Below are 13,896 nucleotides of genomic sequence, written 5' to 3'. Positions count from 1 at the left end.
TCCTTCTAACCCCCCCCCCCCCCCCCCCCTTAAAAGATTTAGATGCACTATTGTAAAGTGGTTGTTCCACTGGATATCATAAGGTGAATGCACCAATTTGTAAGTCGCTCTGGATAAGAGCGTCTGCTAAATGACTTAAATGTAATGTAAATGTAAATGTATTTGGACTTCCTGCTGTAGAGCAAATTGCCCCTCAGGGATAATAAAGATTATCTGAGTATAAGGAGATGATCAACATTCCCTCTGAAATACTCTTGTGCAATATGGACTAGTTTCAAATAGGCTTCTTCATTATGCTGTTTTCAGTCTGCTCCATATCCCAGTCTTGAACGGTTCAGGATATACAAAAAATTCAACATGACCCCACAATGCAAATAGTATTTATTTTATTTAGGTGGTTAAAAAGTCTTACAATATAGAGCTCCAGAAAATATAAAATTCTTCAAATTAAACAAAACATGCTTTTACAACAGTGGAGTGGGGACTACTCTCCCAGCATGCAGTCGGCAAGGTTTCTCCTGGGCTTCTGGTTCTGTTCTGAGGGGCCCACAGAGGAAACTCCCAAACCAACACGCAACCTTCCCACAATGTTGAATAGATGGTCATGAGTGAAGCGCACAGAAAGGTTACTGGAGAAATCTAGTTGACTTGGTAACAACCTCCTACTAAAGGTTAGTCTCGGTACCAGACAGTACTCAGGCTAACTATAAAGTGCCAATCTAAACAGAAGCATCCACAACAAACTCATTCATGCACTCCACCAAGGCAGAGAGCTCTCCATCTTAGCCAGTCAATTGAACTGCTCTAGTCCTGAAATGGAGATACAGTAGATTGTATTTACAATAATTGTGGCACCAGACTGGGTACTGAACCAACCCCCCCTACTGGATGTCTTGTTCCATCTTTGTACTTTGACAAAAACATCATCCTCATCTTAAGACACCAGTTCTATCCTTTGATCTCATACATCTTTGCCCATCTCACACCCTGATCTCTGAGGGTTTCCTGAACTCTCTCACACAGCATCTGTGGCAAGCCCAGGAGAAGCCCTGAGCCAGTTGGTATTTAGAAAAAAGAAGAAAAAAAAGCTGGAGAGAGAATTAAAGATGGGTTGAGAAACAACCATTCAGAAACAAATAGGAGAATCCACTCCCCCAAATCTTCCCACACCTTGAAACTGTTCATCAATCCTCATGCCCATTATATGAGGGCGCTCATTTCTCCTTTCCCCCTCTGGAGTGGCGTCAGAGCTTTGACTTCACGAAGAAGAATTGCATCCCCTATGCAAGTCTCACACTTCGCATATTGCCAGAACAGGAAGTCTCACCCACCAGTAAAAACTTCCCATAAGTCCCTGGACTTGGGTGGTGATGGGCTGGAGTTCAGTGTTATTGAGTCACCATGACGACTCAAAGCATCAATAATGTTGCCAGTTGGGGACTTCCTTCGACAACGATAGTCTCTTACCGTACATTTTTTTCCTATTCAGTTCTATTGTTTTTTTTGTCCAAACACCGAAGATATGTCCTCTTACCTTTATAACCGCTTTTAAAAACTCAAACACAAAAAGTATGATTGGCAAACACAGAACCACCCCCCCAACATTTCTAAACTGTTTTAAGTCAGCAGCTTTTCTGAGCACTTTTGGATTCTGAACCCTTAGTTTAGTTTTTTAAAATCTTTTATTGGGACTCTTTTTTGCAAAATAAAAATGCCATGTGTTTTTTTAAACTTAGATTTTTTGTTTCTCTCTTTTTAACATCCTTTGAAGAAAGTGGTGAATGTGTCGACCCATAGGCATCTGTCACAGTTCTGTTTCTGGGGGAGGCGGGGCACGACGAGCTCTTTCCGGAGGCTGCAGCCCCTACTCGGTCTTCTGCAGCTCTTCCCCAGGGGGCGCACACGGGCTGCGCAGGCTCTTCTGAAGCACGTGGGCATCTGCAGGCTCTATCCTCTTGTAGTAGTTTTTTTTCGTCTCGATGATCTCAAAGCCAAACTTCTGGTAGAAGTCGATGGCCGACTCGTTGCTGATCTGCACGTGACTGTCAGATGAGAGAAAGAATCCAAATCAAATTTTATTTGTCACATGCTTCATAAACAGGTGGACCAACAGTGGAATGCTTAGTTACGGTCCCTTCCCAATAATGCAGAGAGAAATAGAACAATTATACCACAAGGAATAAATACACAATGAGTAATGATAATTACTCATTATAATACACACAGGGTACCAGTACCAAGTCGATGTGCAGGGGTACGGGGTAATTGAGGTAGATATGTACATATTAGGTAGGGGTAAAGTGACTAGGGAACAGGACAAATAATAAGCTGTAGCAGCAGCGTATGTGATGAGTCAAAAGAGTTAGTGCAAAAAGGGTCAACTCAGATAGAAGCGTGTGAATTAGGAGGTAAGGGATGACAAACATTTAACTGACCACCGAGGATACACCTCAATAGCAGGGCTTTTCCTTCATCTGCACTGATGTGAAAACAGAAATGGTGAAAGCAATATGGTGTATATACTATTCCCATACCAGGCAATTGCTTTCACCTGTCCAGTTATTTCACATCAACACAGTGAACATACATGAGAAGAGTCCATTTAGAAATACTGAGATGCACCGTAAAGAGCTTACAGACTAAGCACCAAAGGTAACAGACTTCCATGGGAGTAGGGTGGCAAATCGCAGGCAGTTTTGGTAGCGCCGTGGTTTGTGGTCCTCGCTCCCGCGAGCGGCGCTGCTGGCTTGGCACTCGAGACGCCAAAAGATGACATTAGCTTAAGTCTTAAGCAGCCGCTGCACATAGTTGAACAATGAGCGGAGTTGTCAACCAATTAAACAATGTTTTAATGACAACATTCAAGCTGACAATTGGAAGCGCTGGTCTCTACATATGGTAGGCGGATTCTCTTGTGGTTTGATTGCCGTTTACCGTGGCCCATCTGTAAGCGCCTTACGACGCAGAACACAGATCCTTCATTATAGACTTACAGGTAAATGTTGTCAAAGGTGCCATCCTTCTCGCAGATGTTTAACACATGGTTCAGCATCTTTGTTCCTGGTCACAATACAAGACAGAAGATCAGGAGTTTGACAACATGCAACACCAGTGACTAGCTCTGACTTGGCAGATGGTAAATACATTTCCCTTCAATTTAGTAGCTATGACTGATATGTGGTTGTCCCACCTAGGTAGTTTAAGATTATGTATATAATTTTTTAAATTATATATATATATTTTAAGCATGTAAAAAAACTGCAAACAGTATGAGAGCATACAAGTGAATATGGTGTGAAGCTGGCTATTGTCGATGTACGAAAACAAAAGATCTGCGCCGTACCTATGCCTAACCTGCGGTAGGGCGCTAGGCAGCCCAGTGTCATGATATACAGTCTCTTCTGGTTCTGAGAGTGGTCCACTCTGCAGCACACTGCCCCCACCGCAATGTCATTGAAGTATGCTACAAAACACAGGGGTCAGAGGTATTACACATCAGTGCCATGCAGCATTTTCTCATAACACTCCATAAGTAAACAACCAAAACAAGTGCATCAATATAAGACTACGTCATTGGGCAAGCCCGTCTCGTCTTACCTAGCTTGGCGAGCTCTCCCACTTCGAGCACGTCCTTGTAGAACTTGTCATTGTAGCTGACGGGAAAGATGACCTGGTTGAGGCGTTTCAACTGTTTAATGTTGTGTGGCGTAACGTCCCCCAGCTCTATCCGGCTACTGAAACAAGAGCAGAACGGTCAACCAACTGGGCACACGGGGGGGGTGTCTAACCAAGCAAAATGACACACACAGATACACTAAATGATCAAAAGTATGTGGACACCTGCTTTTCAAATAACTCATTCCAAAATCATGGGCATTAATATAGAGCTGCTATAATAACCTCCACTCTGAGAAGGCTTTCCACTAGATGTTGGAACATTGCTGCAGGGTCTTGCTTCCATTCAGCCACAAGAGCATTAGTGAGGTCGGGCACTATTGTTGAGCGATTAGATCTCGACAAACAGTTTTTGTAGGGACCTCCATTTGTGCACGGGAGCATTGTCATGCTGTCAGAACTGTAGCCACTAAGTTGGAAGCACAGAATCATCTAGAATGTCATTGTATGCTGTAGCGTTAACATTTCCCTTCACTGGAACTAAGGGGCCTAGCCCGAACCATGGAAAATAACCCCACACCATTATTCCTCCTCCACCAAACTTTACAGTTGGCACTATGCATTAAGGCAGGTAGCGTTTTCCTGGCATCTGCCAAACCCGGATTCGGCCACTGACTGGTAGATGGTGAAGTGTGATTCATCACTCCAGACAATGTGTTTTCACTGCTTCAGAGTCCAATGGCGGCGAGTTTTACAATGCTTGGCATTGCACATGGTGATCTTAGGCTTGTGTGTGGCTGCTCGACCATGGAAACCCATTTCAGCTCCTGACGAACAGTTATTGTGCTGACGTGTTTCCAGAGGCTGTTTGGAACACAGTAGTGAGACGATTATAACACGTACCAGCATTCGGCGGTCCCGTTCTGTGAACTTGTGTGGCCTAACATTTCGCAGCTGAGCAGTTATTGCTCCTAGACATTTTCACTTCACAATAACAGCACTTACAGTTGAGCGGGGCAGCTCTAGCAGGGCAGAAATTTGACAAACTGACTTGTTGGAAAGGTAGCATCCTATGACGGTGCCACGTTGAAAGTCACTGAGCTCTTCAGTAAGGTCATTCTACTGCCAATGTTTGTCTATGGAGATCGCATGGCTGTGTGCTCGATGTTATACACCTGTCAGCAGCGGGTGTGGCTGAAATAGCCGAATCCACCAATGTCCACATACTTTTAATGTGGCACTCATATCCACAGTGACTGATCCACAGGTGTGTACACGTACCATGACCAAGGCACAACTCACATTAAGTACTTTGGTAAACACAGATGTCTAACAGTGCCTGAGGACATGATCTGGTCTGCCTTGAGCTCTTCTAGGGAGCTGGCTGGGCAGCCAGTTCTCCTACCACTGTGTGCCACCTGGACCAGCCCAGATGCATTGACAGCTGCCACCTGTCATCCCAAAAGGTTAACAGTGGCATCATGCACACAAGCACTACACCAGACACAAAATCTGCCACCCAAGGCAAAACCCCACATTAATTCAATTGGGATGACTGACATGTTACATGCACTCTTTATGCATGTAAACAGCCTTTCCTGTGTGCCTTGATCATAAAAGATTAGGCATGATGTTTAGGTAAATGTCAATCTCCGGGACTGAGTCTGTTTTCGTGTCTCTTGAGTTTGACCATTTGCCTCCAATTGCATTACTCCTGGGAGCACACAGAGGTATTTATAGGGCGACTCATGTTAAAACCTCTATGCTGACAACAGCTGCTGGTCACGTGTTCGACGGCAGTCAGACAGGCCGGATAGAGTGACAGCAGAGACCTGGCGACGTCGCCAATATTAAAATCTAAGACATCTGCTCTGAGACACCACCATTAGTCTGTACTCCCAGGGGTACAACAAATAAAAATGTGATAATTATTATTACTTATTTTTTTATTATTATTTCCCCCCCCCACATTTCCAAAAAGTACATTTATATTTTTCAACAGGGCTATACATTTGGGTGAGGTTTTTTTCTCACCCGAGTAGCCTCGTTTCACTGCCAAAAATAAAGTTAAACCATCTAGTGTTTAGCGAATAAGTCAAATACAGGTAGACTAGTCAAATAATTAACATCCAATCACAACTCTCTCGCGGGAAACCTTCACTCTTGCGCAGACATTTAGAAACAAAACATGACAATGTGAAAAATAAGCCACAGGAGTTTTTGGGGCGAGAATAAAGACGACTTTCGAAGAGTAAGACATGTACAAAAGCAACAGATATCATTAATAAGGGGCTAGAAGCATCTTTTATATGGCGAGCTACCGAGTGGCTAGGATAGGCAAGCCCCATTCTATTGTGGAGGACTTTATTCTTCCTGCTGCTGATATGGCTGGGACAATGCTGTGGGAAAATGCCAAAAAACTAAACAGACAATGCCTTCATCAAACAACACTGTTTCACGACGCATCAGTGACATGGCAGGAGATGTTTTGAAGCAATTACTTCTTCGCATACAAGCCAGTGAATTCTATGCGTTCCAATTGGATGAGTCAACAGACGTGGCGGGCCTGGCACAGCTCCTGGTATATGTCCGTTATGTTTATGGGGGGTCAATTAAGGAAGACATCCTCTTCTGCAAACCACTGGAAACCAGGACAACATGAGAGGATATTAAGTACTGGACAGCTTTGTGACATCAAATGGACTTTGTTGGTCAAGATATGTTCGTATCTGTACTGATGGCGCAAAAGCCATGACAGGGAGACATAGTGGCGTGGTAACGCGCGTACAAGCAGATGCTCCCGACGCCACTTGGGTACACTGCAGCATCCACCGAGAAACCCTTGCTTTCAAGGAAATGCCTGACAGCTTGAAAGACGTTTTGGACACTACAGTAAAAATGGTTAACTTTGTTAAAGCAAGGCCCCTGAACTCGTGTATTTTCTACATTATGTCAACCAACTCTATAAGGCCATAAGCAAAGAAGGAAATGCTCACACAGAAATGGACCTCCTAGTGTCCGGGGACTTTAATGCAGGCAAGCAAATCAGTTTAACCACATTTTTACCAGTGTCACATGTGCAACCACAAGGGGAAAAAATCCTAGACCACCTTTACGCCACACACAGATGCATACAAAGATCTCTCCCGTCCTCCATTTGGCAAATCTGAGCATAATTCTGTCCTCCTGATTCCTGCTTACAAGCAAAAACTAAAGCAGGAAGTACCAGTGACTCGTTCAATTTGGAAGTGGTCAGATGACGCGGATGCTACACTACAGGACTGTTTGCTAGCACAGACGGGAATATGTTCTGGGAATCATTCAATGGCACGAGGAGTACACCACCCCAGTCACCGGCTTCATCAATAAGTGCATCGACGACGTCATGCCCACAGTGAACATACGTACATAGAGGTTGGCCGATTTCAAGTTTTCATAACAATCGGAATTCTGTATGTTTGGACACCGATTTGGATTTTTTTTTTTTTTTACACCTTTATTTAACTAGGCAAGTCAGTTAAAGGACACGTTCTTTTTTCAATGACGGCCTAGGAACAGTGGGTTAACTGCCTTGTTCAGGGGCAGAACGACAGATTTTTTACCTTGTCAGCTCGGGGGTTCAATCTTATAACCTTACAGTTAACTAGTCCAACGCTCTAACCACCTGCCTCTCATTGCACTCCACGAGGAGCCTACCTGTTACGCGAATGCAGTAAGAAGCCAAGGTAAGTTGCTAGCTAGCATTAAACTTATCTTATAAAAAAAACAATCAATCATAATCACTAGTTAACTACACATGGTTGATGATATGACTAGTTTATCTAGCGTGTCCTGCGTTGCATATAATCGATGCGGTGCGCATTCGCGGAAACAGGACTGTCGTTGCTCCAACGTGTACCTAACCATAAATACAAAGGCCTTTCTTAAAATCAATACAAAGAAGTACAGTGGGGCAAAAAAGTATTTAGTCAGCCACCAATTGTGCAAGTTCTCCCACTTAAAGATTAAAGAGGAATGTAATTTTCATCATAGGTACACTTCAACTATGACAGACAAAATGAGAAAAACAATCCAGAAAATCACATTGTAGGATTTTTTATGAATTTATTTGCAAATTATGGTGGAAAATAAGTATTTGGTCACCTACAAACAAGCAAGATTTCTGGACCTGTAACTTCTTCTTTAAGAGGCTCCTCTGTCCTCCACTCGTTACCTGTATTAATGGCACCTGTTTGAACTTGTTATCAGTATAAAAGACACCTGTCCACAACCTCAAACAGTCACACTCCAAACTCCACTATGGCCAAGACCAAAGAGCTGTCAAAGGACACCAGAAACAAAATTGTAGACCTGCACCAGGCTGGGAAGACTGAATCTGCAATAGGTAAGCAGCTTGGTTTGAAGAAATCAACTGTGGGAGCAATTATTAGGAAATGGAAGACATACAAGACCACTGATAATCTCCCTCGATCTGGGGCTCCACGCAAGTTCTCACCCCGTGGGGTCAAAATGATCACAAGAACGGCGAGCAAAAATCCCAGAACCACACGGGGGGACCTAGTGAATGACCTGCAGAGAGCTGGGACCAAAGTAACAAAGCCTACCATCAGCAAGGGCATTGAAGATGAAACGTGGCTGGGTCTTTCAGCATGACAATGATCCCAAACACACCGCCCGGGCAACGAAGGAGTGGCTTCGTAAGAAGCATTTCAAGGTCCTGGAGTGGCCTAGCCAGTCTCCAGATCTCAACCCCATAGAAAATCTTTGGAGGGAGTTGAAAGTCCGTGTTGGCCAGCAACAGCCCCAAAACATCACTGCTCTAGAAGAGATCTGCATGGAGGAACGGGCCAAAATACCAGCAAGTGTGTGAAAACCTTGTGAAGACTTACAGAAAACGTTTGACCGCTGTCATTGCCAACAAAGGGTATATAACAAAGTATTTAGATAAACTTTTGTTATTGACCAAATACTTATTTTCCACCATAATTTGCAAATAAATTCATAAAAAATCCTACAATGTGATTATCTGGATTTACCCCCCTCATTTTGTCTGTCATAGTTGAAGTGTACCTATGATGAAAATTACAGGCCTCTCATCTTTTTAAGTGGGAGAACTTGCACAATTGGTGGCTGACTAAATACTTTTTTGCCCCACTGTATATATTTTTAAACCTGCATATTTAGCTAAAAGATATCCAGGTTAGCAGGCAATATTAACCAGGTGAAATGGTGTCACTTCTCTTGCGTTCATTGCACGCAGAATCAGGGTATATGCGATAATAATAAACGTTGTGTTTTCAAAATGATAGTATCCGAATTCGACCATATCTTGTGAATAGGGGGGCGCTGTTTTCACCTTGGAAAAAATCGTGCCCAAATTAAACGGCCTCGTACTCTGTTCTAGATCATACAATATGCATATTATTACTACTATTGGATAGAAACCACTCTGAAGTTTCTAAAACGGTTTGAATTATATCTGTGAGTAAAACAGAACTCATTTGGCAGCAAACTTCCATATAGGAAGTGAAAAATCTGAAAACGAGGCTCTGTGTCAGGGCTTGCCTATTCAATTGGCTTTTATTTATCGATATGTATGCACTTCATACGCCTTCCACTAGATGTCAACAGGCAGTAGAAGGTTGAATGGGGTGTCTAGCTTGATGTGAGGCCGAATAAGAGCTTTTGGAGTGGCAGGTCTGGTATTGTCAGTTTTCGACGGCGCGCGGGGGAACTCGACATTGTCTTCTGAAAAGCGTTCGGTATACACGGCGAATTGCTCCGGCTCTGGTTTTATTTGATACATGAGAAAAACATCATAAAGTAGGATTTTTCAACCGAGTTTGATCAGTTTATTCAACGTTTATTGGGACTTTTTCATTCCAGGTGCAAACATTTCTTGGACACGTGAGCTTCACATGGCTAGCCAAAGTTGCTAATTCGACAGAAGAAATGGACATTCTAAAACCAAACAACGATTTATTCTGGAAATAGGACTCCTTGCACAACATTCTGATGGAAGAAAGGTACATTCTGACATTCTGACATTCTGATGCAAGAAAGGTAAGAGAATATTTATGTTATTTCGTATTTTTCTGGTAAATGTTGGCCCCAACAAGGCGGAGAATATGTGAGCGCTGTCTCACAATACTGCATGCTGTATGTTCTACTAAAGTTATTTTTAAAAAATCTAACAGCGGTTGCATTAATGACCAAAGGCTCGTATTTCTGTGTGTAATTATATGTTATAATTAAGTATGATTTGATATTTGATAGAGCAGTCTGACTGAGCGATGGTAGGCAGCAGCAGGCTCATAAGCATTCATTCAAACAGCACTTTGTTGCATTTGCCAGCAGCTCTTCACCGTGCTTCAAGCATTGAGCTGTTTATGACTTCAAGCCTATCAACTCCCGAGATTAGGCTGGTATAACCGATGTGAAATGGCTAGCTAGTTAGCGGGGTGCGCGCTAATAGTGTTTCAAACGTCACTTTCTCTGAGACTTGGAGTAGTTGTTCCCCTTGCTCTGCATGGGTAACTCTGCTTCGAGGGTGGCTGTTGTCGATGTGGTCCTCGGTTGAGCCCAGGTAGGAGCGAGGAGAGGGACGGAAGCTATACGGTTACACTGGCAATACTAAAGTGCCTATAAGAACATCCAATAGTCAAAGGTATATGGAATACAAATGGTAGAGAGAAATAGTCCTATAAATACTATATTAACTACAACCTAAAACCTCTTACCTTGGAATATTGAAGTCTCATGTTAAAAGGAACCACCAGCTTTCATATGTTCTCATGTTCTGAGCAAGGAACTTAAACGTTGGCTTTTTTACATGGCACATATTTCACTTTTACCTTCTTCTCCAACACTATGTTTTTGCATTATTTAAACCAAATTGAACATGTTTCATTATTCATTTGAAGCTAAATTGATTTTTTATTGAAAAATGATATTAAGTTAAAATAAGTGCTCATTCACTATTGTTGTAATTGTCATTATTACAAATAAAATAAAAATCGGCCGATGAATCGGTATCGGCTTTTCCGGGTCCTCCAATAATCGGTATCAGCGTTGAAAAATCATAATCGGTCAACCTCTAGTACATATCCCAACCAGAAGCCATGGATTACAGGCAACATCTGCATCGAGTTAAAGGCTAGAGCTGCCGCTTTCAAGGAGCGGGAGACTAATCCGGACGCTTACAAGAAATCCCGCTATGCCCTCTGACAAACCATCAAACAAGCAAAGCGTCAATACAGAATTAAGATTGAATCCTACTACACCGGAAAACTATTACGGACTACAAAGGGAAACCCAGAGCTGCCCAGTGACGCGAGCCTACCAGACGAGCTAAATGCCTTTTATGCTCGTTTCGAGGCAAGCAACACTGAAGCATGCACGAGAGCACCAGCTGTTCTGGTTGACACTCTCGGTAGCCGATATGAGCAAGACCTTTAAACAGGCCAACATTCACAAAGCCGCTGGGCCAGACGGATTACCTGGACGTGTACTCAAAGCATGTGGGGACCAACTGTCAAGTGTCTTCACTGACATTTTCAACCTCTCCCTGACAGAGTCTGTAATACCTACACGTTTCAAGCAGACCATCATAGTCCCTGTGCCCAAGGAAGCAAAGGCAACCTGCCTCAATGATTACCCACCCATAACACTCACGTCAGTAGCCATGAAGTGCTTTGAAAGGCTGGTCATGGCTCACAACAGCATCCTCTCGGACACCCTGGACCCACTCCAATTCGCATACCGCCCAACAGATCCACAGATGACGCAATCTCAATCAAACACCACACTGCCCTTTCCAACCTGGACAAAAGGAACACCTATGTGAGAATGGTGTTCATTGACTACAGCTCAGCGTTCAACACCATAGTGCCCACGAAGCTCATCACTAAGCTAAGGACTCTGGGACTAAACACTTCCCTCTGCAACTGGATCCTGGACTTCCTGACGGACCACCCCCAGGTAGTAAGAGTAGGCAACAACCCGTCTGCCACGCTGATCCTTAACATTGGGGCCCCTCAGGGTGGGAATTAGTCCCCTCCTGTATTCCCTGTTCACCCACGACTGCGTGGCCAAACTGGACTCAAACACCATCATTAGGTTTGCTGACGACACAACAGTGGTAGGCCTTATCATTGACAACGATGAGACGGCCTATAGAGAGGTCAGAGAACTGGCAGTATGGTGCCAGGACAATAACCCCTCCCTCAATGTGAGCAAGACAAAGGAGCTGATTGTGGACTATAGGAAAAGGAGGGCTGAACAGGCCCCCATTAACATCGACAGGGCTGTAGTGGAGCGGGTCGAGAGTTTCAAGTTCCTTGGTGTCCACATCACCAAAGAACTATCATGGTCCAAACATACCAAGACAGTCGTGAAGAGGGCACGACAAAACATTTGACCCCTCAGGAGACTGAAAAGATTTGGCATGGGTCCCCAGATCCTCAAAAGGTTAATTAAGGGCGTGTAAGTACGCATTTCACGGTAAGGTCTATACTTGTTGTATTTGGCACGTGACAAATAAAGTTTGATTTGACTAGTCAGGATCGAAGGAAAGATGAACAGAGCAAAGTACAGAGACCCTCAAGAAAACCTTCTCCAGAGTGCCCAGGACCTCAGACCCCTTGAGTTTTTCCACATTTTGTTACATTACAGCCTCATTGTTACATTTTGCCTCATCAACAAAAAAACAACATAATCCATTTTAGAATAAGGCTGTAATGTAACAAAATGTGGAAAAACTCAAGGGATCGGGAAATACTTTCTGAAAGCACAGTATAATACGAATAAGTACAGAATAATACAAAATGTTCAGAGCAGGTTGTGGTTTATGGTTCATGCTCACGCCCCAAACAGTAGTTGAATCGAAATACACCCTTTAACAGAAACCAGTAATACTAGCCAATGGCTAAATATGATTGTCAAAATTGACTGACCAACGTCAGCATGCTAATAGGTAGTACTGTTACAGTTTTAATCTAATTTGTTCCAAGTTAAATTAGCTAGCGTTAGCTACCTAGCCGCTAGCTAAGTAAAGTAGCTAACATTAGCTAACGTAGCTAGTTGAACAAGCTTGGAGTTGAGTGGCGTAAAGTAGCCTAGTAATTAACTATAGTTACGTCAAAGTAGAGCGGACTTCAGACGTTTCGAAATCCAGCTAACGTTAGTTAGCTAGCTAGCTACACGAACTAACAGGCATGTTACAAACTTATCCGACTTTTTGTTCAAAGTTTAATTCGATGGGAAATGCACGAGCTACTAGACACACTTAGCAGGTTACATATGTTATTTGCTAACTAGTTAACCAATTAGATACTGTGTCTAATAACTGGTAAAGAGAAAATCACTGTGGTGTTATTTTACTTAACCGTGCAAACGATTTAGCTAGCTAACGTTAGCATTGCAGCCACCTCTCCCGCCCCCCGTTGAAAAAAAAAAAAAAAGACAAGAAAAAACTTTAGTCGTGCTAGGAACACAGACATCTCTTTTAATGGCTTTACTCACCCTTTCATTGTAAACGACTGTTATTCTTTAGTTTCGACGTGGTTGAAGTTCTGAGTAGTTTACAGTTCGGGAATTTTGACAGAGTTGGTGTTTCCTCCTGTCGTACCCTCCACATGTATGTTGCTAACTGTTAGCTTAGCTACCGCACACCTCCACTGTCAACTCTGACCCCGCATGCGCAGAACGTCTCTTCTTCGGTGGGGTTTATTGGCGGTTGGCATCCAACGTTATGGTGCATTACCGCCACCTACTGTACTGGAGTGTGGGCCAGAGACAGGGAGAACCTAAAGAAACAACATATTGGAGACTATGTCTAATGACATTCTACTAAACATAGTCTTTAAACAAATTTCCTGTATCCCCTTTTCCCTCGTAATAGATCTCAGCCTCTCTCTTTCCCTCTGATACTGACTCTGTTTCCTGCCAATAATCACACTTTCCTGTTGGATGTTTTCCTATCACAATAAGGTCGTATTCAAATGGCTGTGTCCCACCCTTAATTTTGTAAAAAAATAGCCTCCTCTCTTCTGTCCTTTCCTGCCGTTCTCCCCTCCTCGACTTTCCTCTGTACTTGAAATAAATGCCCGCCCTTAGTATCTCTATTCCACTGCTTCTGCCGTCTCGGCACCATCACTGTCAATATCAGGCTTTTTGCCTCTGCCCTGCTCATTGAAACTACAACATCAACATCCCCATACCCATCCGTCTAATCGCAGAATGTCACTGTACGTTCATATTTTTTTATCCAGTTATTTTTAT

At 43.2% G+C, this 13,896-nt stretch overlaps 1 protein-coding gene across 2 annotated transcripts; it reads right to left on the bottom strand.

Annotated features, from left to right (window-relative positions):
- Nucleotides 1–369: 369 nt before the first annotated feature.
- LOC129859097 (N-alpha-acetyltransferase 50-like) lies at nucleotides 370–13,329 on the bottom strand. 2 transcript variants are annotated; one of them, XM_055928469.1, is made up of 5 exons: nucleotides 13,138–13,329; nucleotides 3,598–3,731; nucleotides 3,344–3,463; nucleotides 2,994–3,060; nucleotides 370–2,042 (listed from the first exon to the last, which is right to left on the bottom strand). In XM_055928469.1, the coding sequence occupies exons 1-5, from the start codon at nucleotides 13,143–13,145 to the stop codon at nucleotides 1,865–1,867; spliced, it is 507 nt and encodes a 168-aa protein (XP_055784444.1). In that variant the 5' UTR covers nucleotides 13,146–13,329; the 3' UTR covers nucleotides 370–1,864. The 2 variants fall into 2 exon arrangements, with proteins under 2 accessions (XP_055784444.1, XP_055784443.1); XM_055928468.1 differs by having other exon boundaries at nucleotides 3,598–3,734; nucleotides 13,138–13,328.
- Between the last annotated feature and the right edge of the window lie 567 nt (nucleotides 13,330–13,896).

The sequence above is a fragment of the Salvelinus fontinalis genome, chromosome 7 (genome assembly GCF_029448725.1).
Source record: "Salvelinus fontinalis isolate EN_2023a chromosome 7, ASM2944872v1, whole genome shotgun sequence".
NCBI lineage: Eukaryota > Metazoa > Chordata > Actinopteri > Salmoniformes > Salmonidae > Salvelinus > Salvelinus fontinalis.
This window is presented reverse-complemented; position numbering and strand designations above follow the sequence as displayed.